General features: G+C 36.3%; 1 protein-coding gene across 3 annotated transcripts in view; it reads right to left on the bottom strand.

Moving 5' to 3' along the window:
- Positions 1-7,679: 7,679 nt before the first annotated feature.
- Positions 7,680-27,964, bottom strand: part of LOC129253654 (protein MTO1 homolog, mitochondrial-like) — a 32,299-nt gene continuing 12,014 nt past the window's right edge. For all 3 annotated transcript variants that reach the window (XM_064107754.1, XM_064107746.1, XM_064107765.1), the window contains 14 exons: positions 25,648-25,703; positions 24,515-24,695; positions 23,537-23,713; positions 22,162-22,274; positions 21,728-21,840; positions 20,885-20,958; positions 20,303-20,419; positions 19,703-19,833; positions 16,413-16,617; positions 15,220-15,403; positions 14,024-14,142; positions 11,856-11,952; positions 10,499-10,553; positions 7,680-10,074 (listed from right to left, as the gene is read on the bottom strand). In XM_064107754.1, the coding sequence (XP_063963824.1) occupies positions 9,970-10,074; positions 10,499-10,553; positions 11,856-11,952; positions 14,024-14,142; positions 15,220-15,403; positions 16,413-16,617; positions 19,703-19,833; positions 20,303-20,419; positions 20,885-20,958; positions 21,728-21,840; positions 22,162-22,274; positions 23,537-23,713; positions 24,515-24,695; positions 25,648-25,703 (1,727 nt within the window). In that variant the 3' untranslated portion in view covers positions 7,680-9,969. The remainder of the gene's footprint in view (positions 10,075-10,498; positions 10,554-11,855; positions 11,953-14,023; positions 14,143-15,219; positions 15,404-16,412; positions 16,618-19,702; positions 19,834-20,302; positions 20,420-20,884; positions 20,959-21,727; positions 21,841-22,161; positions 22,275-23,536; positions 23,714-24,514; positions 24,696-25,647; positions 25,704-27,964) is intronic.

Genomic DNA, 27,964 nt, shown 5'->3' with positions numbered 1-27,964 from the left:
AATTTCATCCCCTTTCCAATTAAATGTTGGGTTCTTGGAAGTACCCCCCCTTCAAATCCCTAAAATAGTTTATGCCCCTAAAACCCAGTAGGTACAATATGGTAATATATATAGGCCAATTTCATCCCCTCTCCAATTAAATGTAGGGTTCATGGAAATCCCCCCCCCCCTCAATCCCTAAAATAGTTTATGCCCCTAAAACCCAGTAGGTACAATATGGTAATATATATAGGCCAATTTCATCCCCTTTCCAATTAAATGTTGGGTTCTTGGAAGTACCCCCCCTTCAAATCCCTAAAATAGTTTATGCCCCTAAAACCCAGTAGGTACAATATGGTAATATATATAGGCCAATTTCATCCCCTCTCCAATTAAATGTAGGGTTCTTCCCCCCCCTCAAGCCAAAAAATAGTTTATGCCCCTAAAACCCAGTAGGTACAATATGGTAATATATATAGGCCAATTTCATCCCCTTTCCAATTAAATGTTGGGTTCTTGGAAGTACCCCCCCTTCAAATCCCTAAAATAGTTTATGCCCCTAAAACCCAGTAGGTACAATATGGTAATATATATAGGCCAATTTCATCCCCTCTCCAATTAAATGTAGGGTTTTTGGAAGTACCCCCCCCCCCAAGCCAAAAAATATTTTATGCCCCTAAAACCCAGTAGGTACATAACGGTAATATATATAGGCCAATTTCATCCCCTCTCCAATTAAATGTAGGGTTCTTGGAAGTACCCCCCCCCCCTCAAGCCAAAAAATAGTTTATGCCCCTAAAACCCAGTAGGTACAATATGGTAATATATATAGGCCAATTTCATCCCCTTTCCAATTAAATGTTGGGTTCTTGGAAGTACCCCCCCTTCAAATCCCTAAAATAGTTTATGCCCCTAAAACCCAGTAGGTACAATATGGTAATATATATAGGCCAATTTCATCCCCTCTCCAATTAAATGTAGGGTTCTTGGAAGTCCCCCCCCCCTCAATCCCTAAAATAGTTTATGCCCCTAAAACCCAGTAGGTACAATATGGTAATATATATAGGCCAATTTCATCCCCTCTCCAATTAAATGTAGGGTTCTTGGAAGTACCCCCCCCCCCCCTCAAGCCAAAAAATAGTTTATGCCCCTAAAACCCAGTAGGTACAATACGGTAATATATATAGGCCAATTTCATCCCCTCTCCAATTAAATGTAGGGTTCTTGGAAGTACCCCCCCTTCAAATCCCTAAAATAGTTTATGCCCCTAAAACCCAGTAGGTACAATACAATTAAATGTAGGGTTCTTGGAAGTACCCCCCCCCCCTCAAGCCAAAAAATAGTTTATGCCCCTAAAACCCAGTAGGTACAATACGGTAATATATATAGGCCAATTTCATCCCCTCTCCAATTAAATGTAGGGTTCTTGGAAGTACCCCCCCCCCCCCTCAAGCCAAAAAATATTTTATGCCCCTAAAACCCAGTAGGTACATAACGGTAATATATAAAGGCCAATTTCATCCCCTTTCCAATTAAATGTTGGGTTCTTGGAAGTACCCCCCCCCCCTTCAAGTCCAAAAAATAGTTTATGCCCCTAAAACCCAGTAGGTACATAACGGTAATATATATAGGCCAATTTCATCCCCTCTCCAATTAAATGTAGGGTTCTTGGAAGTACCCCCCCCCCCCTCAAGCCAAAAAATAGTTTATGCCCCTAAAACCCAGTAGGTACATAACGGTAATATATATAGGCCAATTTCATCCCCTCTCCAATTAAATGTAGGGTTCTTGGAAGTACCCCCCCCCCCTCAAGCCAAAAAATAGTTTATGCCCCTAAAACCCAGTAGGTACAATATGGTAATATATATAGGCCAATTTCATCCCCTTTCCAATTAAATGTTGGGTTCTTGGAAGTACCCCCCCTTCAAATCCCTAAAATAGTTTATGCCCCTAAAACCCAGTAGGTACAATATGGTAATATATATAGGCCAATTTCATCCCCTCTCCAATTAAATGTAGGGTTCTTGGAAGTCCCCCCCCCCCTCAATCCCTAAAATAGTTTATGCCCCTAAAACCCAGTAGGTACAATATGGTAATATATATAGGCCAATTTCATCCCCTCTCCAATTAAATGTAGGGTTCTTGGAAGTACCCCCCCCCCCCCCTCAAGCCAAAAAATAGTTTATGCCCCTAAAACCCAGTAGGTACAATATGGTAATATATATAGGCCAATTTCATCCCCTTTCCAATTAAATGTTGGGTTCTTGGAAGTACCCCCCCTTCAAATCCCTAAAATAGTTTATGCCCCTAAAACCCAGTAGGTACATAACGGTAATTATATAGGCCAATTTCATCCCCTCTCCAATTAAATGTAGGGTTCTTGGAAGTACCCCCCCCCCTCAAGCCAAAAAATAGTTTATGCCCCTAAAACCCAGTAGGTACAATACGGTAATATATATAGGCCAATTTCATCCCCTCTCCAATTAAATGTAGGGTTCTTGGAAGTACCCCCCCTTCAAATCCCTAAAATAGTTTATGCCCCTAAAACCCAGTAGGTACAATACAATTAAATGTAGGGTTCTTGGAAGTACCCCCCCCCCCCTCAAGCCAAAAAATAGTTTATGCCCCTAAAACCCAGTAGGTACAATACGGTAATATATATAGGCCAATTTCATCCCCTCTCCAATTAAATGTAGGGTTCTTGGAAGTACCCCCCCCCCCCTCAAGCCAAAAAATAGTTTATGCCCCTAAAACCCAGTAGGTACAATTCGGTAATATATATAGGCCAATTTCATCCCCTCTCCAATTAAATGTAGGGTTCTTGGAAGTACCCCCCCCCCTCAAGCCAAAAATTAGTTTATGCCCCTAAAACCCAGTAGGTACAATATGGTAATATATATAGGCCAATTTCATCCCCTCTCCAATTAAATGTAGGGTTCTTGGAAGTACCCCCCCCCCTCAAGCAAAATAATAGTTTATGCCCCTAAAACCCAGTAGGTACAATACGGTAATATATATAGGCCAATTTCATCCCCTCTCCAATTAAATGTAGGGTTCTTGGAAGTACCCCCCCCCCCTCAAGCCAAAAAATAGTTTATGCCCCTAAAACCCAGTAGGTACAATATGGTAATATATATAGGCCAATTTCATCCCCTTTCCAATTAAATGTTGGGTTCTTGGAAGTACCCCCCCCCCCTTCAAATCCCTAAAATAGTTTATGCCCCTAAAACCCAGTAGGTACAATATGGTAATATATATAGGCCAATTTCATCCCCTCTCCAATTAAATGTAGGGTTCTTGGAAGTACCCCCCCCCCCCCCTTCAAGTCCCTAAAATAGTTTATGCCCCTAAAACCCAGTAGGTACAATACGGTAATATATATAGGCCAATTTCATCCCCTCTCCAATTAAATGTAGGGTTCTTGGAAGTACCCCCCCCCCCCTCAAGCCAAAAAATAGTTTATGCCCCTAAAACCCAGTAGGTACAATATGGTAATATATATAGGCCAATTTCATCCCCTCTCCAATTAAATGTAGGGTTCTTGGAAGTCCCCCCCCCCCTTAATCCAAAAAATAGTTTATGCCCCTAAAACCCAGTAGGTACAATTCGGTAATATATATAGGCCAATTTCATCCCCTCTCCAATTAAATGTAGGGTTCTTGGAAGTACCCCCCCCCCTCAAGCCAAAAATTAGTTTATGCCCCTAAAACCCAGTAGGTACAATATGGTAATATATATAGGCCAATTTCATCCCCTCTCCAATTAAATGTAGGGTTCTTGGAAGTACCCCCCCCCCTCAAGCCAAAAAATAGTTTGTACCCCTAAAACCCATAGGTGCAATATATATATAGCCCAATTTGATCCCCTCTCCACTCAAATGTAGGGTTCTTGGAAGTACCTCTCCCCCCTCAAGCCAAAAAATAGTTTATACCCCTAAAACCCAGTAGGTACAATAAGGGAATATTATATAGGCCAATTTGATCCCTCTCCACTGAAATGTAGAGTTCTTTGAAGTACCCCCCCCCCCTCCTTAAGCCAAAACATAATTTATACCCCTCAAACCCAGTAGGTGCAATATATATAAAGGCCAATTTGACCCCCTTTCCACTAAAATGTAGGGTACTTGGAAGAACCCCCCTCCCCCTTTAAAGCCAAATCCCCTCGAATTAAGATGACCTTTGACCTTGTTCAGGTGACCAGCAATAAGTTGATATTAAAAGTAAACTCAATTACCCTTACATTCAAATTTCTTGGGGAAAATACAATTATTTTGTTAAAATTTTCACCCTAAATGACCTTTGACCTTGATCATGTGACCTTCAACTCGGTCAGTTAAACTTGATTGCCCTAATGCCAAAGTTTCAAGAAAAGATCCAGCTATAACATGCGAGACAACAATGATGAAAACAGCTCAATCATATTTGAATATTTGCCCCTTTAGCCGTCCATACTATGCTGGGATGATTTGCTGAAGTTAGAGGCCGGTAATGTATACAGATATTTTACGCCCCTAAAACCCAGGATTACCTAACTCTCTAACTATCCAAGTTCCAAGTTAATGATTTGCACTCATCTTATCTGTAAAAATATAATTTTACTGGGATGTTTCATCATGTTCCTCGCCTGTTTGTGGGCTTCAAATCACCAACACCATCACCGAACTTGAAATCACAATTTTCCCAATCCTGCTAGGGGTCACTCATACAAATAACAAGGTTATGATATAACCCTGTTCTCTAATTTGTACTCCATGTGTGGCAAAATAATAAGGTTGGCAGTGTTTGGCTTATTTTCCCTCTTTCTTTGGGAAAAATGCTTGATTGTTTGACACTGTCAGATCCCATTACAGCTAAAATCATCATATAACTTGGCTTTTTAAGTCTTTTCTTCTAAATTCAAAATAGAGATTGAAAAATGAAAATTCTATTGCCACATTACCTTCCACCAATAGAGGGCATACACAAAATTCAAGTTTTTGAGCGCTCTGGTAAATACAAAAATTATTCCCAAGTTGCGAGACGCACGCGTCCGTAACGTTGGGGAAGAACAATAGGAAACAAGATGGCGGCGTAAACATCGGGCAAGTCTCTTCCGTCTTTTCATAATATTTTTCTCATTTTTTTGATGAATTCTTGTTTAAAAATAATATCGATAGCCTAGAAATGAAATTGTATCCCATGTAATGCATGTACATGATTTAGGGCTAGATCTTTTAGAAGGAAAATAGAAATCTCGGGGGCGAGAGTTTCAGGTTTTGGGGCAGTGCGTGCAGATGAATGGGAAGGAATTCCTGGCTTCATTGAGAGTAAGCATACCATAATGTTAGTAAATGATTTTTACTCTCTAGAAGCCTCCTGGCTAGGTATGCGGCAAGACGCAAGTGAGATGCAAAGAAAACGGTTGGTAAATATGAAGTGATTTTATCAAATTCAGGTCAATAAAAGGAATAGCAAGAATGGCAAGTGCAAATTTTCCTTGATTCATTTCCTCTAGTCTAGACTCTAGTTGTCATTTCTAAATTAAAGCCTTTAATTTAAAGGCAGCCAAAAAGGCCCAAAGGCAAAGCTCTGCCTCTGTCTGAATTGAAATGTCTTGCAATACGCCAAAGACAGGAATAACTGTCATTTCTGGTTATTTATTTAAAAATTCTGACATTTTACTAGGCCTATGTCTATGTATTCATGCATGGTGAGTGGAGCAAATTCAGCGGAACAACCAAAATACAGAGACTGAAGCTTTTGGTCTATAGAATACACTGCCATGCTCTACCCGTACCCGAGCCCGGGATTTAGATCCAGTGCATTTGGAATGACTAGATCACAGGTCTGTGGCAGGCCCATTGAATATGTGTGAATGAGAATTGCATGCGCCGGTGATACGATGACGGAGTTGAAATTTGTTTTGAATGATGTTGAGATCCGATGAGCGAGCAGTCAGCACAATGCACAAATCAGTGCTGTGCAACATGACCAAATATAACCAAGAAAATTGAGTACGAACATGAGATAACATAAAGGTTAAATTTCAAATGAAAATTTACAATCATAAGTTATCGAAAAATCTGGAGCCTACCTTTCTTCAAAAAATAAAGCTGCCTTGAACTTGCAAGGATCTTTGCTTTCGCTGTCAATGCGGCCGCGCCGCCCGAAATACGCCGCGTTAATTAATTCGACCCCGATTCTGGATGACTCTGCCTAGTGCACATGCAGTGTTTGTGATGTACATGTACGTTATTTCTTTGTGCAACTATTATAACCATGTACAATATCAATAATGATGGGCAATAATGTTCAAAACAACAAGAAAGGAATAGAGCAATTAGCTCAAACCATCGGAAATAGTCCCTGACAATAGTGACATGCTGATCTGTAGATCCAGGCATGCTTATGGGAAAAAGGCTTGCCAGAAATATACTGAAAGAGGAAAAATTTTCCGCTTAAAAATGATATTGGTCTGGATGATCCTAACCAATGAGAACATACTTAGTGCTACCGTAGCATTAACGTGTCTATAGCCTAGTGCCTCATGCTAAACGGTGGCAAAAGAAGATAAGATATTTTTCCTAAAAGTTCCGGTAAATACTCCAAAGTACAGAGACGAACAAGAGCTTAATATAGTAGTCAATTTTTAAAAAATTAATCGGTGTTAAAAATATGGGGAATAAGTCTACTTTGTCTTTTAAAAATGCAATATCCCCAGATAGGGCAAATAATGTGTCTAATAAAAATAAAATTAAAAGAAAACTACTCTGACCACATTATGCACTGCTAAAGCTCGATCATAAGTGAATTAATCACACAGTGTGACTTTTTGTGGGTTTGGTTTTGCCATGCCTGGTCACATTTATATGAAGGTCAAACCATTGCATTCATTTGAGGCTGCCATCATTAAAAATCGCTCACAATGGCGGTCTCTTAATTGCTTTCTCTTATATTTTGTTTAAAGGGGAAGTTCACCCTGAAGAAGTTTAATGTAAAAATAGCACTAAAAATTATTAAAAAAATATTGAAGGTTTGAGGAAAATCTGTTAAAGATAAAAAAGTTATTAGAATTTTAAGTTTTGGATTTGTCGGAACGTCATAAACAAGCAGCTGCCTTATTGTTATGTCATATAAAATGCATGAATTTCATTTCCTTAATGGTTCCTGATGACTTATTTTTGTTATCTCTTCATGATCAGGTGTGAAATGATTTGTAAATTGATATACAAAATGTACAGTAAAAACCATTTTCAATTTTCTGAGAAAATTACATTTCATTGATTTTTTACCATTTGCTATGTAGGAATGCTGCTCGCATATGACGTCACAAATCAAATAATCAAAATTCTAATAACTTTCTAATTCCTTGATGGATTTTTCTCAAACCTTTAGCGATATTTTCTAATTATTTTTCCGCTGTTTTTACAATAAACTTTTTGTCAGGGTGAACTTCCCCTTTGAGTAATACATTTTTACAAATATCGATCCAATGCTTACACTAGAACAATATTATTAATTTGTTTTACATTTGTATACATTGCCTTGTAAACTTCTAACCAATGCATTGAATGCGGAAATAAAACAAATCAATCATTCATCAAAATAATGGACACTAGTTTCTTGATCCTCAAAACCCAGTAATAGATAGACCAATATAGAACATTGGCTGCGTTTCTTTGGCAGTTTCAATGCATCACTCTACTCATTTCATTTTTCTTTGGCATTCAGGGTACGTACAAGAGCTCCCCTTCCCCCCTCTTAGACATTTAGAATTCATATCCTTCATCTCAACATATTTTCTTGCATTTGAATTGCAACATGTCATACATCCCCTCCTCCATCTTCATTTTCCATGCGAAATGTACTATTCCCCATCCTCTTTTCTCACTCTTCACTCTGAACAATGAAATATCAAGAGCACACATCCACACACACATATCAGATAACAAATTTGAATGCATTTAGTTTGATTAAGTTATAATCAGTATTTATTAATAACCAACAAAGGGAAGTTTTTGTACATACCTTTATTTCCTAGGTAACATTGTTGCATTAACTGTCAAAATGGTAGCCCAGTGTTTTCACTAGTTCATAGAGTGATTACAATAAAATAATTTATAGGACATTAACCCAATCACTGGCATATAGATTGGCCCAGAGATTGGCTAGGGGATGGGGTGCTGGGGCACAGACCAACAAATTTTCACAACCAAGAAAAATTGAGAATAGAAGAATGGAAAAACAGTGAAATACAATATTTTTTTCCGGCCTCCTCAAAGTGTTGTCTCATCATGCCACTGAACCCTGTAGCAACAATTTGTTGATATTTCTGTTTCTATTCATCCATAATTCCATATTCATTTATCTCTGTTTGTCATTAATGAGCCGTCTTCCAAAGCTGTTGATTACAATTATGGCATATTTTCTTGCCAATACATTTAGCCGAAATTCCTCGAATCTGTTTAGAGTATTTCTCAGGCATTTGATTATTCTGAGCATGACACAAATCAGAGTGATATATAACCAAACAGAGATTTGGATCTGTATTACTATAACCAAATACAGGTAAACTTGTCTAATATTTGCCCAAGTCACAGTAATTCTTTTAAAATTAGATCAGATTATGAAAAATGTGTTATATACCAGATTTCTCATGTCTCTAAGGATTAGAATTAGGTCAAGTTACCTGTACAAATAAAACAGTTGTAAATACTGAGACAAGGGGAAAACAAGAACTAAAGATGGAGTAATAAGTATTAATGACAATGAAGAATAATCAATGACCCAAAACCCCCCCATAAAAACATCTTTGAACCACATATGTAAAAAACATGAGTGGGTTCATATCTAATACTGATTGGCAGCCCTCCCCCACACAAAAAACTAGAAATATCACCGAAGGTGATTAATACCCCAGCCATATACTGTTACCAACAAATTTTCACAACCAAGAAAAATTGAGAATAGAAGAATGGAAAAACAGTGAAATACTATATTTTTTTCCGGCCTCCTCAAAGTGTTGTCTCATCATGCCACTGAACCCTGTAGCAACAATTTGTTGATATTTCTGTTTCTATTCATCCATAATTCCATATTCATTTATCTCTGTTTGTCATTAATGAGCCGCCTTCCAAAGCGGTTGCATTTACAAAATATATATCTCTGATATCTACATCTTATAAATAAATTCTTTAAAATCTTTTTTTGCCATTAACTGTACACCTGGGGGGCGTTTCATGAAAGGACTTGTCGGACGTTTTATCCGACAAGTCCCATTTTATCCGACAGTTACCATAGGAACAGTGCCTCTCAGCCAATCAAAATCATGGAAAGATGTCAGATCTGACAACTTGTCGGATGAAAATATTGATGAAACGCTCCCCTGATAGAACAATGAGAATGAACACATCAACTTCTTGTGTAGCACTGAGCAGACTTTGAAGTCGCTAGGTTACTCGTATCTTTTAGTAACTTACACACAAGAACATAATGGAGAACTAACACCCCTACCATGATGCAAAGCATTTGCCGCTGGCTTATCACATTCTTACAGTAGTTGCTATGGTATTCAATGATATATTGACCTGACCACTGATGCCACTGTCATTAGGTGGAGTGTGTCTGTGACATCCTTCTCTGATGTTATTGGTAAGGCTTTCAAAGACACTGTGACCTGAGAAGATTACCAATGCTACTGTCATGAGGTAATGTGACATCCTGCTCTCGTGTTGTGACTTGACTACCAATGCTACTGTCATGAGGCGGAGTGTGACATCCTTAGCTGATGTTATTGGTAAGGCTATCAAAGACATTCTGAGCCAAGAAAATCAGCACTGCTACTGTCATGAGGTGCGACATTCTGCTCTGTTAGTTGTAAGGCTTCACAGGCACTGTGATCTGAGAAGATTACCAATGCTGCTGTCATGAGGTGGAATGTGACATCCTTCTCTGTTATTGGTGAAGCATTCAAAGACACTGTGACCCGAGAAGAAGATTAACAATGTTACTGTCATGATGACTGTGACATCCTGCTCTGGTGTTGTCTCTTGACATGATAGAGCAGACGTAGAACAGCTGCTGGGGTTACACCCTCTAGTCGACTAGCAGCACCAATCTGAAAGGAATGGAGGGGTACAAGGAATTGGTCTATGATAACATCTTATATTTTCAAATAATCGCAGTACCAACTACAAAGAAGTGTGAACTGTGAGTGCAGTCTAACAGTATAAGCTTAATTGATAGTTGGTTCCAGTATGACATTTGTGTCTGTCAACTGGGTATTGTGGCCTGCACTTGTAATTGAACCACATATTAGAGTTACCGGCTTATTCAGAGGTCCAGGGTTCGAACCATGGGTTGTCTTTCAGATGGTAACTGTAAAGATACAGTATGTCCCTGATGTAATTCAGCAAGATGTCACTCTCCACTCTTCACATACTTGTCGGATAAGACACTACAAATGCACATCTTGACTATACAGACTCATAAACTTGACATTATTTGATTGAATATAATGATTCTGAATAAAAATCACTTACGGTTGTTGGTCTTGCTTGGGTGAGTTTGTAAATAGCTTCAGTAGAAAGTTTTATGCTGCAAATTGTAATGGCAAACATAAATTGAATTATGTTTCTTCAGAGTGACAGAAAATTTAATGGTAGAATTTGGATATAGAATAAGTGGCTATTTATCAAGTGCCCCCCCCCAAAAAAAAACCCTCCCGTATCTCATGCTGATTAACCTTATCAAGGCTGGGGGGGCCCTCAGAGGCCCCCCTGAACGATTCGCGCTGTATTTTCGCTGCGCAAATTTTTTGGTTCTGAAATCACGCAACATTTTGTAAGTGCATGTCAGACCGAAAATTGATCAAAAACGTAATTTCCTGTACAAAGTCAATGTAATTGTGTTTTCAACCAAAAAACTTAAATGTACGATTATTTTTAGTTTTGGTGGTCTAAATGGATTTGTTTTATACTGCTTATGTCCTCGACAAAGGTCATAAATAAAATGATAAAAAACAAAAGGTTCAAAAACAAAGAAATACATAAGAAATTGCAAAAATCAATAAAATACATAAGAAATTGTTCTGATATCACAATTTTTTCATGTAAATTTGGAAAGAACACCACAAAGAGTTTATATACCAAAAATTTGAACATTTGGAGCTTTATTTAGGAAATTAGAGAAAAAGTATGATTTTGCATAACAATTACACATAAATTGGCATAATCACCTAATAGTGATTTGCATGAAATAAATTACGATTCAATTTTGTAGATTATGCTCCAGACAACCTACGTGCCAATTTTTGGCACGATTACGCGATCGACGGCTGAGATCTCATTTGATCTCCTAAAATACCCTGGCCTAGATAGGGTTAAATAGCATGTTATTAAGACATGTTAATATACTAGTACTCAAGTAAAACCAAAGTTAAAATGTTTATCTCATTGTTTTTGCATGGAGCTACAACATTAATAAAACCCTTACAGAAAATGTAATTGGCTAAGTTTATATGGTCAACTCAGTAAAACAACTTCTTTAGAAAGCCAAGGATATAGGAATATTGGCAAATGAGGAAGTTTTTATACCGAGACACTATGTACAACTATATTTTGTGTGGTCGTGCATATTTTCAATCATTTTTATTCCATCAGCAATAGTTAAACATGATATTAGTAGATTATAATTCTTGATCTTAACACGGATATGAAAACTAGGTTTACCATTTGTCAAAATTTGATGAGGATTTAGAAATTCAATTCCACTTTGATGAAACACCAAGGAAATTATTGAGGATCTCATACAGTACAAACCCTTCAAACAAGACTTACAAACTGCTTTATAAACAACCCTTCCCCAGCTATATAACTGATAAGAGAGGATGAGACAAACCCGTTATAATCAAGATCTTCAGGTAGTTCTAATCCTTCATCCGCCTGTACTTCGGCTATGGCTGCCTCTTGTTGAGGAAGAAGAGGAGCATAAATACCTGCATGGATTACACATGAAATAAACAATGCATGAAACAAAGCACCATCGCTAACACTATCACGTATCAAAGAATTATTACTCAAAAACAATTACACCACTGGTGTCATGTAATATGAGGCTTGCTAATAGTAATAAATCCAATATCTTAAATCTTATCAATCATGAATGGGGTTGGTTGAATTTATCTGACAATCACAAGAGCTACCCAAAATGTTAGAACAAATTTATTGCTGAGGGAAAACGTATAATGCCTATGTATGGAGAAAAAAATTTCAGGCCATTCGAACCAGGAACCCTCAGCAAAATGTTCATCACTTGTATATGTGGGTGGAGTTTTCTGCCCATTACAGTAAAAAAAAAAAAATTCTGAACAGTAAGGTCCCATTTATCACCTGAGTCTGTAATATGTTGTAAAAATTAAGTTCTGAAAAATTGCACCCAAAAAAACCCCAAGTGGAATGCCTCTGGCTGTCTCACCTGCATCACGCGATTCAATATAGCAGCAGTGCTAACTATGAAAACTACTATAAAATAATTATTCACAAAAAACACCATTCATATAATGATACAATACTACATTCATTGACATTTGACCTTGATCATGTGACCTAAAACTTGTCAGTGATACATGATTACCCCTATATCCACACTTTATACACTATATCTAAAAGTTATGACAGCAATCGAATAATTACCTCTAAAATGGCCAAAGTTAAATGAATTTAAATGACCTTTGACTTTGGTCACATGTGACCTGAAACTCAAATGAGATGTTCAGTGATACTTGATGACTCTTATGTCCAAGTTTAATGAACTAGACCAATATACAACAGAGTTATGATGGTAACTCAACAAATACCCCCAACATGGCCAAAATCCATTGACCTTTGACCTTGGTCATGTGACCTGCAACTCACACAAGATGTTCAGTGGTACTTGGTTACTCTTATGTCCACGTTTTATGAACTAGACCAATACACTTACAGAGATATGATGGTAATTCAACAAATACCCCCAACATGGCCAAAGTTCATTGACCTTAAATGACCTTTGTCATGTGACCTGAAACTCAAACGGGATGTTCAAAGATACTTGATTACTCTTATGGCCAAGTTTCATGAATCAGATCCATAAACTTTCAAAGTTATGATGGTAATTCAACAGATACCCCATTATGGCCAAAGTTCATTGACCTTTGCTTTGGTCATGTGACCTGAAATTCGCACAGGATGTTCAGTGATACTTGATTACTCTTATGTCCAAGTTTTATGAACTAGACCAATAAACTTTCAAAGTTATGATGGTAATTCAACAAATACCACCAATTTGGCCAAAGTTCATTGACCCTAAATGACCTTTGACCTTAATCATGTGACCTGAAACTTGCACATGATGTTCAGTGATACTTGATTACTATTATGTCCAAGTTTCATGAATCAGATCCATAAACTTTCAAAGTTATGATGGTAATTCAAAAACTCAACCTTAGCTTAAGATTTTGATGTTGATTCCCCCAACATGGTCTAAGTTCATTGACCCTAAATGACCTTTGACCTTGGTCATGTGACCTGAAACTCATACTTGATTAACCTTATGGCCAAGTTTCATGAACTAGGTCCATATACTTTATTAGTTATGCTGTCATAAAAAAAAAAACTTAACCTTTGGTTAAGATTTGGTGTTGACGCCGCCGCCGTCGGAAAAGCGGCGCCTGTAGTCTCACTCTGCTATTAAAGCAGGTGAGACAAAAATCATTATTTAGTGCTTCAACAAGTGAAAAATAAAGTGACAAAAACACCATCTCAAAATCATTCCATATACTAAGTGTTAATATTATACTCCCCAGGATATGAATAAAATGATTTTTCAGTCACAAATATCTTGAAAAAATCTGCACCAATTTGATATTTTTTCTTTCCACTTTTTAAAAATATAATCCTTGTGAACAATACCAAATAGATATCAAAGTGATGGATAAAAAAAAACATGTTTGTAATGTTGAACTTTGTCTTAAATTAAATCTCATTTCTGAAGGGATTAAAACTATGTGACAAAGAAATGGAACCTACCTTCAAATTTCAATCTTTCAGCTAGTTTGTAGTCCTCGAGAAAAGCAAGACCCTCTTTGGGTAAGGCCGAGGTAAGATGATTGACTGCTATACCAGGGAATTGTAGTATATCCATTGCACTATTAAATAGAAGCAGTGATACTTCAAGTGAATCTAACAAATTATCAGTTGCTTCATTGATGCAAAAGTTTTTTACCAAACGTCTCCCTCCCTATCTAACTCAACTGTTTTGTTTAAATAAGAATGTTTATTCTTATTCTACCCGACAGTCAACCAATTTTCACCTCTGGAAAACAGAAACCAATAATCTCTCAAAGTCAGTCCGTCATCTTGGCCCCATTATTTGGAATTCCTTGCCTCCTGAAATTCGACACATACAATTTAATTCACTTTTTAAAAAACGATTGAAAAGATTCTTCCTCTCCAACCTAAATAACCGTTAAACATTTTTCCTCTAGGCATTTTAGAGGACCGGAGTGTGGCGTCGCAACAGTATTTTTTAAATCCCTCTCAGACCGGTTGCTTGCATGAATTCACGTTATCAAACGCAGCCTCATTTTATTGTTCATTTTTTCTTATTGGTTCCCTTAGTGACTGGCTGGCATGTCGTCAGTGTTTTGGTTTAAAAGAAAGTACTGACGACGTGTCCGCCGATCATCGCAATCAAACTCTAACGTTTTTATACATGTATCCGGCTCTGTGTATGATAATTGATTTTAATGTTACTGTTGTGGCGACGCATTCCGGTACTCTATTCTATTTTTGTGAATCGTTTTCTATAATCATTCTTATGTTTTATTCTTGGTTTCCCTTCTTTCAAGCCTTTGAGGCTTTTTGGGATACCTTTTTCTTTCATTATTATTTTTTTTTAATCTCATCTTAATGACTCATGATTATATTTGTATATTTATGTTCAAAATATTGTATGATATCTGTATGTTTTTACATGTATATAATTATTATTGAAAGAAATAAATGAGAGTATTTTCACTCTCCCTCAAGTATAACTTGTAGAGAAAATTAATTTCAAAAACTTTTTTATATGCTTAGTATGTACAAATTCACTTACAATAAGGAGTTCTTGATTTCCCTAAATAAACATGGGAACCTCACTCCCCCTACCCCCTCCCCAAAACACAAAGGTATTTGTAAAAGCTGTTGGTAAATGTATGAATTATCAAGGTGAAAGTTAATACCTCATCTTGTCTGGTGACGTACTGCTTCCAAACACAGCTTGAAAACCATGATTCTTAAGATGTCTTCGCCATTCATGTTTGTGCAGCTTGACTGACCTTAGAAGTTCTTTGCTCTCTTCAAGATCTCTTCTTGTCTCCATAACACGTTCAAACCTTTCTTGTGATACACATCCAGCCGCAAAACCTGTAAAAGAATATGCCCATGATTATACTTCCACAGAGTAAAATAAAATCATGATTTATGGTATTTGAGCAGCAAAATCAAAAGGGATATTTTGCACACACTCCTGAATCTGAACCAAATTGCCTGTGCCAACATATTTCTGGTAGATTGCAATACCAATGAGAACTACATTCTATCATAGATCTATTCCACCCTTTTCTTCTCAGTGCACTTTTTAAGTCAATGCTCATTATTAGTGAATAACTCTTTTAGGTTACAATGAATTTCTTTTAACCAGAAATCATAAATTGTTGGATGATCTGGGCTAGATAACACAAAGGACAATGGGTAGCAAATATGAAACAACACTACTTGGTAGTGTTTTAAACAAAATGTGCATTTAACAAAGCTCTTGATTTGCCATTGGTATTCAGCAGATGATCAAAAACCTTTGTGTTATACAGGGCTAAGAAGTCAGCAGAACTGACAGGCTTACACACATGTTCATAGTTGCTACATATCAAAATAATTTATAGAAGAACTCTGATAAGGCAAGAAATAATTTGCATCTGTGAATTACATTCACATGAACTGGCTGTACTTTTGGGAAATATCTAAAACATTTCCCTGAAAAGATCCATTTCACACTCATCTAACAAAACTAGGGGCAATTATCCTGCTTCCACCAAATATATTAGATGCTCATCTAAAGGCAAGCCAATATAACAGAAATACCATGTTGAACTAGATGGTATGTATGGCAATAAGCCGGTAGAAAATAATCTGTACCATTCTACTTCCCTGTATGCAGGAAGAAAATATTAGATACTTTCGATATAACAGGTCTCAGAATACTGGGAAAAACAACGGATGGCTTGCATCAAGGAGGATGAAAAGGACGAGTCCTCTGATTCAGTAAATGATTGAAGCACATGAAGAAGAATGAAAAAAAAAAACACCAAATCAAGCCCTGACAGAAGAGAGAGAACGATGATATTGGCTGCTTTGACCTAAAAATATCTGTACTGACCTTTGTGTGTGAGTCTGAGATCTGCATTATCAGGTCGGAGGGTCATACGGAACTCAGTGCGACTGGTAAACATGCGGTAGGGTTCAGAAGTGCCTCTAGTTGTCAGATCATCAATCAAGACACCGATGTAGCCCTCTGTTCTGCTAATGACAAAAGGAGGTTGTCTCCTAGCTTTAAGAACTGCATTGATCCCAGCAATGATACCCTGGAGAGATAATTAACACTCACATTGATTCAACCAAACTCTTTGCATCTTCATATTGGTATTGGATCAAATAATTTACTGGTATATTCATTAGGTTATAACATTCATGTGATCCATTTGTCATTATAGTTCACTCTTCAATTTCAAACCAAAAACCTTCACCTCTCCCCCCATCATATCTTTCCCTCTCACTATCAGGGTGCCAAGCCTCACAGGGAATTCGCTCTCAATGAATGGCCATTGTTCATCCTAACTCTGGAATAGGAATGATTTTGGTATGATTAAGAACAGAACAGTATAGAAGTGTGTGGCAAGACTATTAAGAATGGAAAGAAAACAAGAGCTTATCATAAAAGTTAAAACTCAGACCATTTCCTCCAAGTTCAGGCTAGGCGGTAGATCTGCAAATGGATGTCAAGCAGGATTTTATTGAAAATGTGAGGGTGTAATGGGGAAATGCGAGGGTGCTATGGAGTAGTAACAACGTATTTCAAATCATCATTGAATTATCTAATTCTGGGGACTTCATTATCATCAAGTTGAAATTATCTCATCAGTATCATGATAATTGTGACTTATGGATCCATCACAGAGCAAAAGACCACAAAGACAGGCTGTCACGAAGCCAAAAACGTATGTTCAATCTGCCCATTAGGGCCAATCAGTTTCTACAAGGAACAGCCCACCAATTTCAAACGCTAACACACGGCCTACAAGCCTACAGTTGAGACGTGCTGCCTCTACACGAGACAACAGTGATGTAGAATCCATGCAGGAAAATGACGTCATTACCATGGCGCCTATTCCGAGGTCGAGCAGCAATCTTCTTTGACAATACACCATCCCCATACAGACGTTGGATTATCTTCAACTTTGGATGACTATTTCACAAAAACGGCAAGATTTGAACAGATGATCAAGAATGCAGTGGATAGCTTCGTTGAAAATTTACAGGAACTGGAAGTCAAAATGGAAGCATTGTTTAATCTTAAGCAGAAGCGAGTGGATGATCTAACAGAAAACCAACATATAATGAAAAGCAAAATGGAAACCATGGAAAAAGAAATCACAGAGTTCCGATTGGAAGTCCAGCGAAATAAAGCAGCAGGAAACAAAGAGTGAAAGATTCTCCAGGAGAAACAATGTTAGATTGGTGCGTATTCCTGAAGCACCTCAAGGGGAACGCGAAGATCCTGTCACCATGGTTGAAGAAATCCTCCACTTTAAATTCAAGGTGAAAACAAAAGTAGAAAGAGCTCATCGCTGCTTAAGACAAGGCGATTTCATGTATAATGCACTATTGAGGATCACTTAAAAACTCTTAATATAGCAAGTGTTAGGCGCTGTATGAGAAAAATACCACCAACCAACTCAATGGATTGCTATATCCTATTATACAAATAATGAATGTTTACGAGTGCAATGGACAAAATACTTCAGGAGGTGAAAGATGAAATGATCCACTTCATTTTTCATAGAATGAAGTATTCTGTCCATTGCTCGGATGAAAAGAAAATTTGTTTTATCACACAAAAATGTAGATCCTCATCATTTGACATTCATAAATTTGAATGCAAAAGTGCATTCAGTGTGAATGAGGTCTATTGATTGTCACATACATACAAAATGAGCATTGTATTCAAACAATAGTGTTTTTAAGTGTAGAGCTGGTAGTCTTGGCGAGTGTGCAAACATGGTATGGATAAAATATTGCAGGATGAATGGATCTAAAATTGCACGGATGATGAGATCTCGGCTGTCGATCGCGCCGAAATTAGCATGCAGATTATCTAGGACATAATCTACAAAATTGTATATTAATTCATTTCATGCAAATTACTATTATGTGATTATGCTAAGTTATGCTTAAAGGTCAAGTCCAGCTCAAAATATTGTTCATCTGAATAAATAGAGAAAAATCTATATGGCACAACGCTGAAAAAATTCATCAAAATCGGAAGTAAAATAAGAAAGTTATGACATTTTAAAGTTTCACTTACTTTTCACAAAACAATGATATGCACAACTAAATGACATGCAAATGAGACATATAATGATGTCCCTCACTCACTATTTCTTCTGTTTTTTATTTGAATTATACAACCAACTTGACTGAACCATAAAGTAATAAACAATGATATATCTACATGTTCAGGGAGGAATTTATTGTTGTTTCACTTTAGAATGAGAAAATTAAAATATTTAATATTTCAAATAACAAAATACAAAAGAAATAGGGAGTTGATGATGTCATCAGTCTCCTCATTTGCATACTGACCAGAATATGCATATGACTGTTTTGTGAAATTAAACAAAACTTTAGAATGTAATAACTTTCTTATTTCACATCCGATTTTGATGAAACTATCAGTGTTATGCTTGTTAAATTTGTCTCTTTTTATTCAAATTAACTTTATGTTGGGGTAGACTTGTCCTGTAATTAGTATGCAAAATCATTTTTTTTTCTCTAACTCCCTAAATAAAGCTCCAAATGTTTGTTTTTTTGGTATAGAAACTATTTGTGGTGTTCGTAACAAATGAATGTGAAAAAATTATGATATCAGATCAATTTCTTATGTATTATATTGTTTTCTTGCAATTTCTTTGTTTTTTTTACCTTCTGTTTGTCATTGTTTTGTTTTTGTTTTTATAAAATTTGTCGAGGACTCTTTTGAGATCATAAGCAGCATAAATAAATCCATTTAGGATAGCAAATCTAAAAATAATCATACATTTATGATTTTTGGTTGAAAACACAATTTGCATCGACTTTGTACACGAAATCATGCTTTTGAGAAATTTTAAGTCTGACATGCACTTACAAAATGTGTAATTTCCGAACCGAGTACCCAGGTGTTGCAAAATTGGTCTCAAAAGATGCGCAAGACTTGAAAGTAAGAAGTCAGCGAGCGGCGTGGTAAAAAAAATTCCATGCAGCGAAAATATTGCGCGAATCATTGAGGGGGGCCCCCGGCTTAGATAGGGTTAAGATCTTGCCAGTTCGACAACACAATTTTTTTCAGTTGAACAGTTTAGCTTCATTTCTACTAGTTAAGTCTTTATCCCACCATCTTTATTTCGTTACCTGTGCTGCTGCTTCTTCATATCCTGTTGTACCATTGATCTGACCAGCAAAAAACAGCCTTGGTATCTTGAGTGTTTCCAGTGATGGCTTGATTTCTCTTGGGTCTACATAGTCATACTCAACACCATAACCTGTTGATCAAAAAATGAGCAAGATAATTATTTTGCTTAGACTTCATCATGCACACCCATATCAGGAAAGTTAATTTTATTCCTTTATCTGTAAATAAAGTAAGCAACTTGCCATTTTGTAATACTTTTTCTTTTTAGAGCAATTTTTGGAGAAAATGGTGAATTTGTCCATTTAGAATTCTCCATGGGGATTGGTACAGAAAACAGTCATTTTCCCCCCATTTCGCACAGCTTTGCTCACTACGAAAGATATCCTCATTGCAATCGTTTGCAGCATACTTAATCCTTTTCATTTTTCCTACTTATGTGAAAAATCTCACAATGTATGAAGTCAGTTTTCCAACAAAGTACTTTTTCTTCAACAATCCAAAAGCTTGTTTCAGAAAACAATTATACATACTACATATCACCAAGAAGGGATATCTAGCCATCCAGTTTCCTTGCACTAAACCTGTACCACATTTCATACCTGGTTTAGTCATTATAGCGTTCTCTAAACCCTTGATGCTATGAATACACTTCTCTTGTAGGTTAGGTGGAAGAGTCACAGAAAATCCTTGCATGTAAACAATGTCTGTATTCAGACCTAATTGTAAGTTATTAAAAAAAGGGGAAGGAAAACAACAACATTGTAATCATTATCACATCATGATCTGAAGCATTCAAGTACATGTAGCTATAAAATGCTTATTGTATATAGAAGCCTTGTTTACAAGGAAAAGTCATATAAAACAAAGCAAAAACACACAATATACAAACATTTATCTACTAACATGCAGGGGGGCAAATAGATATGTCTGAAATTCCCGTTTTTCCCCCACTCCTGATTTTTGTAAGCCGCATTACATGTTTATGGTGAGTTTGATACATGCACCCCACAGGCTCTGTATTAGACCGACATGCACAGAGAACAAGAGATTCCACAAACCTCTGCCAACAGTAAGAAGGAAGCATTAAAACAAAATTACTAGAAGGGAGAGATTCATACCAACAATATGCATCAATGTGTATCAATTATAAAAACGGTCTTCAGTGTAAATAATGATCTTACCTTCAGGCTCTAGCCAGATCTGATGTGGTCTATCACCAAACCTAAGGCATTTAGACTCAATTGAAGGGCAATATCTAAGGAAATGAGAAATGGACAACAATCATCATCAACATAGCAATTCATAGTCATACATGAGCACTTCCATGGATAATTCACATCTCGTCCTCTATTGAAATTATCTTTCTTGGTCTTATGAAAAGTTGTTATGCTATCAAATTATAATGAACTTGGCAGTTTTTGAAGAGACATAGAACAAGAGAAACATGACAGTCATGCAACACCACCATCATCATCACCATCACCATCACCATCATCATCATCATCATAATCATCATCACCACCACCATCATCATCATCATCACCATTGCCATCACCATCGCCATCATCATCATCATCATCATCATCATCACCATCACCATCATAATCATCATCATCATCACCATCATCATCATCAATGCCATCATCATCATCAATGCCATCATCATCATCCATGCCATCATCATCAATGCCATCATCATCACCACCATCACCAACATCATCATCATCATCACCATCACCATCGATCACCATCACAATCGCCATCATCATCATCATAGTAATCATCATCAACATCAATGCCATCATCATCATCAATGTCATCATCACCATCACCACCACCATCATCTTCATCACCATCATCATCAATATCATCATCATCACCACCATCACCATCATCATCATCATCACCACCACCACCACCACAACCACCATTTAATCTGCCACCACCAGCACTGCCACCACCAACAGCATTAGATACCCCCCCCCCCACTCATTGATATCACTCCAATAATAAACCAAATATACCTTGGCCCATTAGCCTCTTCCTTGACATGAACATTGAGATGTTGGTTGTCAATACATAAACGATGCACTGTTGGGTTAGAATGAGTCAGGTGACAGATCACCTGATCTTCAGGCTGTGGAAAGAAACAAAATCTTAATCCATTAACCCTAAAGAAATTTGGAGGATGAAAACAATTTATATGAGTGGAGCACAAATCTACAGATTTTACACACAACTTACACACAACAATGTCCATGTACTTAGATTCAAGGTTTGTTTAATGTATTTTGAATCCCATATTTCTTATGTCCATTTGTTATTAATAGAAGTTTTCAGCAAAATTCATGTAAATATGTCTTTCCAAGGTCATGATGAATTACACTGCTGATTTCCAATTTGAATTTCTTGAAATTGAAAATAAGACCATGATCCCAAAGGAAGAGAATGAGTTTACCTTTATAGCAACCATGTCAGTCATGAAGGAGAACGGTACAGGAGGGACATCTCCATAGTTTGCTATTAGTTCACTGTAGTCTATAGTCTTACCATCCAAACGAGGAGGGGTCCCTATATCAACATGGTGTGCAAAAACAGATGCTTAACAACCTCTTGATGGTTTGTCAAAATAATTTTTATAGAATAGCTATATTTTTCTAATACAAATTCTCATCACACATGTTACTTATATTTTGAAAGTATGAAAGTCACATGATCATGATTTCATTATACACAGCCTTCCAGCTAAGCATGTAAAACTGAAACACAATATAAAATATGCGTTCTTTCAAAGAAAAGGCCATGTCATGAGTTTTGATGTGCTAACTTCATAGACAGGCATACAGGATAAGCCTGCGATGAACCCATCGGTTGAACCCATGGTTTATGCAGATTTCCTGTATAAATTACGCTTACTTACTGCATATATAAAACAAATGTCCAATGCTGATGCACGCTTTCAAAATTCAAAACAGTGGACTCATGAATAAAATAGCGTATATAACCACGGCAACAGGCATCAATTTGGCGCACTGTGACAAAATCGTGCATCAGCATTGAACATTTGTTTGATATACGTGGTAAATAAGCGTAATTTGTACAGGATATCTGCATAAAGCACGGGTTCAACCGATGGTTTTAAGAACCACCTTTGTGAATTTGGATCATTAGGTTTACAAACCTAATGCCTTGTTGCAGGTATAAAAGATTGAACAATAAAGATTCAAGAGATAGAGAGAAAAAAATCAAGCAATGTACAATCACAGCAGCCTTGAAGTGATCAAAATATGGCGGAGAATATTTTGTGAATTGGTGGGTAAATGAATAATGAGCATATTCTCATAATTTTCTAAACAAGCATACATTAAATGATACAAATAAATTATTGTATACATGGTCTGACCCATTATATGAAGAAAAAAACACTTAAAATCACAGTCACATATCAACTAAAATTGTTATGAAAACTGCACAGATTTCAGCATAAAACAATTGCTTGGAAAATAATTGTATTGATTAAAAATTTATGAATCATGTCAAGATAATAATATCCTAAGCTTCCATTCAATTTTGTCTTATCACAAAAATAAGATTGAAATCATGGAAGGAATGAGGAAAATGGATTGTAACAGTTTACCAAATTCTGCATGCTAGTTTTGCATGCTTGGGTAGACATTAAAACACCATCTACTGTCTAAATCCTTGCAGCAGCAGGATTCAAAAGTGTACATTATGTCTTACAGTCTACAATTTATCAATTTAACTATGGCGATATACAGATAGGATGGCAGATTATGAATGACCAAATTTAAAGAAATTCCAAATATACATGCCTGTTTTTAATCTACCCAGAGTAAATCCAGCATCTTCAATTGTTTTAGCCAGACCTACTGAAGGTTCATCTCCTATTCTTCCAGCAGGTTTCCTATCTAAACCAAGATGGATCTCTCCTCTTAAGAAGGTTCCTGTAGTTATGACAACTGCACTGCTGTAAACAGTCTCACCATTCTCTACATATATTACAAGAGATTCAAATAAAGAAAATGAAAGTATATTAGTTGCTCAACTTTCAATATCTACATAATATTCAGGTTTTCAGTGGTAAAATCGTAAGAATCAAAGTGACAAGCACAAATGCAAAGCTGTCAAGTGTCATTGCATCTTATTCTTAGTGAAATAAACTTCAATCTACTACTATTACATCAGGCATGGTTTGATTTTACTGGAGTTATATTTTAAAAATATATATTTTGGAATAGCTTAGAAACTTGACCCTAAATCAATATTAGACAAAAATACATTTATCTTGCTCCTAGCTTTATAATACGTCATTTTAAAATAGCAAATATTCAAATTCATGCAAAGTATAAATCTGTAAATATTACCTTGTAAAAATAACCTAAAATACATTTGATATTAATTGATTACCTACAACACATATATTTGAAACCAACACTTAGTAATGTTTTAATTCAAATGAAAATAAATATAGTGTTCAAGTTCTGCCAGGTTTTAGATATTTGATTGTGAATTCAGGTGATAAAATATTACATTCGACAAAGTTTGTTTCTCTGGGCTCGCCAAACTTTGTAGTATTGTTTTCTACATTCAACATTAAGCATGAAGGACTGCATTTTGTGGTGTAGTTCACTAACTTTTGAGCACAACTGTAATTGCCCAACAGACAAATGAACACACAGCATCGACATCAAAATCAAGAAATTCATCAATTAAATTAAGTCTGAAAAAATTCATCCAAAACCTTGAAAGAAAATTATACTTTAAATGGATATGAACTACAACATATTTACCCAACACCACTCCTGAACAGACTGGCTTATCACCATGACAACCATCCATCTCACCAACCTCTTCCTCTGTAATGATAAGATCTTCTACTGGAGCAGCCCTGACAGTCAGGTTTGGTGTATGAAGTATTTCATCTTGCATATAGCTTTGGTACTGATCCCTGTCAATCTGCGCCCGCAGTCCCTACAGTTGACCAATGTAATAAAAAGGACCGATTGTCTGTGGTCATTTAAGACATTTCTTTCTAATAATTCATTTACTTGTCATGTATGTATGTATTTTTCTTTCAAAATCTTATTTTTGCTCATTTGTAAAGCGCTGTGATACAGTTATTGTAAAAGAGCGCTATATAAATACTAATAAAATGTATTGTATTATATTGTATTGTATTGTATTGTAATGGCACAGCACCCTAAAATAATTTTTGGTGCATTAAAAAGTCTCCACTACTTTCTTGATCCCACATTCCTATTTTTTCTACACAAAAGGATCAAATGAAGGGAAAAGATTTCAACTTAATACAGTATTTATCTAAAAGTGGTTCAGACTTTTATCTAAATCCAGGATATTCACATTTTTGCCAATTTTCATAAATTGCTAAGGATTCCTTCAATTAATACAGCAACATACTTTCACAAAATTCAAATACTTGATTCTTGGGAACTGTGATTAAATAAACTCAATCATGCATTAAAGTTTTGAGCTACATGAGTACTCACAGAATAGCAAACATTTCATGAAATTAAAACTACATACCAACATCACTCTCATTTGCAGCATTTATATTAACTTGCCAATAAAACACAATAGAGTAGCACATTTTTGTCAAGATGAAAAATTTCTCCATATTGACACTAGTATTTACATTCTTGCATTTTGTATGACCAGGATATTCTATGGGTGAAAATCCTATATTACTACACAAATGGGAAAAATTATGGGTACAAGAATTGCTGAGGTTAACAATAGGGTTATTGATGCAAGTCAAAAGGGCAGCTACAGCCAAGTGTTTTGAGGATTTGGATCCATTAAGCCCTGATTATCGCAAAAGAGCAAAGAATATTGGGAGGGAATTTGTCAAACTGAGTGACAAATGAAGTTCCAAGCTTCTGTGATAATCATATCATCATCTTACCCAGACTGCAGGTCCTTTCCGTCTATTCAAAACTTTGTATTGGATGCCAGCTTTATCTGCAAAATAACCAAAAAAAAGTAGTATAAGGCAAGTGAACCACTTTCACTGTTCAAAAATTGTTTCAGAACTATTTTTTTTAATGGCATATGATTTATCATCTGGTTGGTACTTGGGATATATACAGTGCGTATAAAAAAAAACGGGACAGTTTTAAAAAGTCTATAAAAAAATTGTTTCAAATTATGACATCTAGATTTTGATGGTAATAGATGCTCTGAAATCTTATCTTTGAAATGCTATTAAAAAAAATAAATTTTGTTCATGCTTGAGCGAACACGGGATGTTTTTGTCGGGGGATCAAAAAGAGACTTGCACCAAAATGGGAGAAATTAGAAATTTGATGATCAGACTTCTTGCTAATCAGCATACTTCCTCTTAACCTTTTCATTATCTTTGCCACAATTTTTGAACTATGCTGTCAATTTTTATTACAAATTCATTTATTTACTTGAATTATTTTTTTTTTCATTTAAACTTCTTTTACCTTTGAATTTTCCTTCATAAGTGAGAAAAAAAGACTTTTTGTCAACCCAAGCAAGAAGATTTGCATTATTGATTGGGAAAACTTGTAATTATTCAAATCCTTTTATTATGTGAAACGAATTATGTTATGGTACCTTTAAAAACATGAATCCTAGTTTCAAAGGGTTATTGATTCCTCGACAAAGTTTAATTATGTGCTTGACAGGACAAACAGGAAAGCATTAATGTTTTTCGATGGCAATGGTGTATTCAGTCTATTTTGAAGGAGCAAGATATGGCAGATCGAATAAAATGTATTAAAAAGTTGTGAGCAAGCGAAGCGAGCAAGCAAAAATTTCAACTTTTTTATTAAAATATCAAATTTTGTGATAGATTTTGACATAATATTCAGAACATAAATCATATTTCACTTTCTATCTTACTTTTTTTCCTTTTATTTCCTTTCCACTTTTTTTTATTGAAGGGGGGGGGGAGCACCCCCGAGCCCCCACCCTTCTGCATGCCACTGTTCAAAGGCACCTTAACATTTGTAGCACACAATGAAAAGATTTGAAAAAAATTCACGCTCTCCCATGCATACTTCGGTTGAAAAAGTTTTGTTTTTGCTTAAAGAAGGAATATTCAAAGCTAAAGAGAAAATATTAAAAACAGCAACACAACAACTCAAGCAAATAAACAGATTTGAAAATGAATTTTGACAGCATAGTTCGAAAATTATGGCAAAGATAAGGAAACAAGTGGAATGCCTCTGGCCGTCTCACCTGCATCACGCGATTCAATATAGCAGCAGTGCTGATTTTGAAAACTACTATAACTCGCACAAGATGTTCAGTGATACTTGGTTACTCTTATTTCCACGTTTTATGAACTAGACCAATACACTTATAGAGATATGATGGCAATTCAACAAATACCCCCAACGTGGCCAAAGTTCTTTGACCTTACATGACCTTTGACCTTGATCATGTGACCTGAAACTCGCACAGGATGTTCAGTGATACTTGATTACTATTATGTCCAAGTTTTATGAACTAGACCAACACACTTTCAAATTTATGGCTGTAATTCAACAAATACCCCAATTTGGCCAAAGTTCATTGACCCTAAATGACCTTTGACCTTGATCATGTGACCTGAAACTTGCACAGGATGTTCAGTAATACTTGATTACTATTATGTCCAAGTTTCATGAATCAGATCCATAAACTTTCAAAGTTATGATGGTAATTCGACAGATACCCCCAATTCGGCCAAAGTTCATTGACCCTAAATGACCTTTGACCTTGGTCATGTGACGTGAAACTCATGCAGGATGTTCAGTGATACTTTATTAACCTTATGTATAAGTTTCATGAACTAGGTCCATATATTTTCTAAGTTATGATGACATTTCAAAAACTTAACCTTAGGTTAAGATTTTGATGTTGATTCCCCCAACATGGTCTAAGTTCATTGACCCTAAATGACCTTTGACCTTGGTCATGTGACATGAAACTCAGGCAGGATGTTCAGTAATACTTGATTAACCTTATGGCCAAGTTTCATGAACTAGGTCCATATACTTTCTAAGTTATGCTGTCATTTCAAAAACTTAACCTCAGGTTAAGATTTGGTGTTGACGCCGCCGCCGTCGCCGTCGGAAAAGCGGCGCCTATAGTCTCACTCTGCTATGCAGGTGAGACAAAAATTAAGAGGAAGTCTGCTGATTAGCAAGAGGTCCGATCATCATATTTATCATATTATGCCATTTTGGCGCAAGCCTCCTTTTCACCCC

This window comes from Lytechinus pictus, chromosome 2 (assembly GCF_037042905.1).
Source record: "Lytechinus pictus isolate F3 Inbred chromosome 2, Lp3.0, whole genome shotgun sequence".
NCBI classification, from domain to species: domain Eukaryota; kingdom Metazoa; phylum Echinodermata; class Echinoidea; order Temnopleuroida; family Toxopneustidae; genus Lytechinus; species Lytechinus pictus.
The sequence above is the reverse complement of the archived record's forward strand: the minus strand, read 5'-3'. Positions and strand labels throughout refer to the sequence as shown.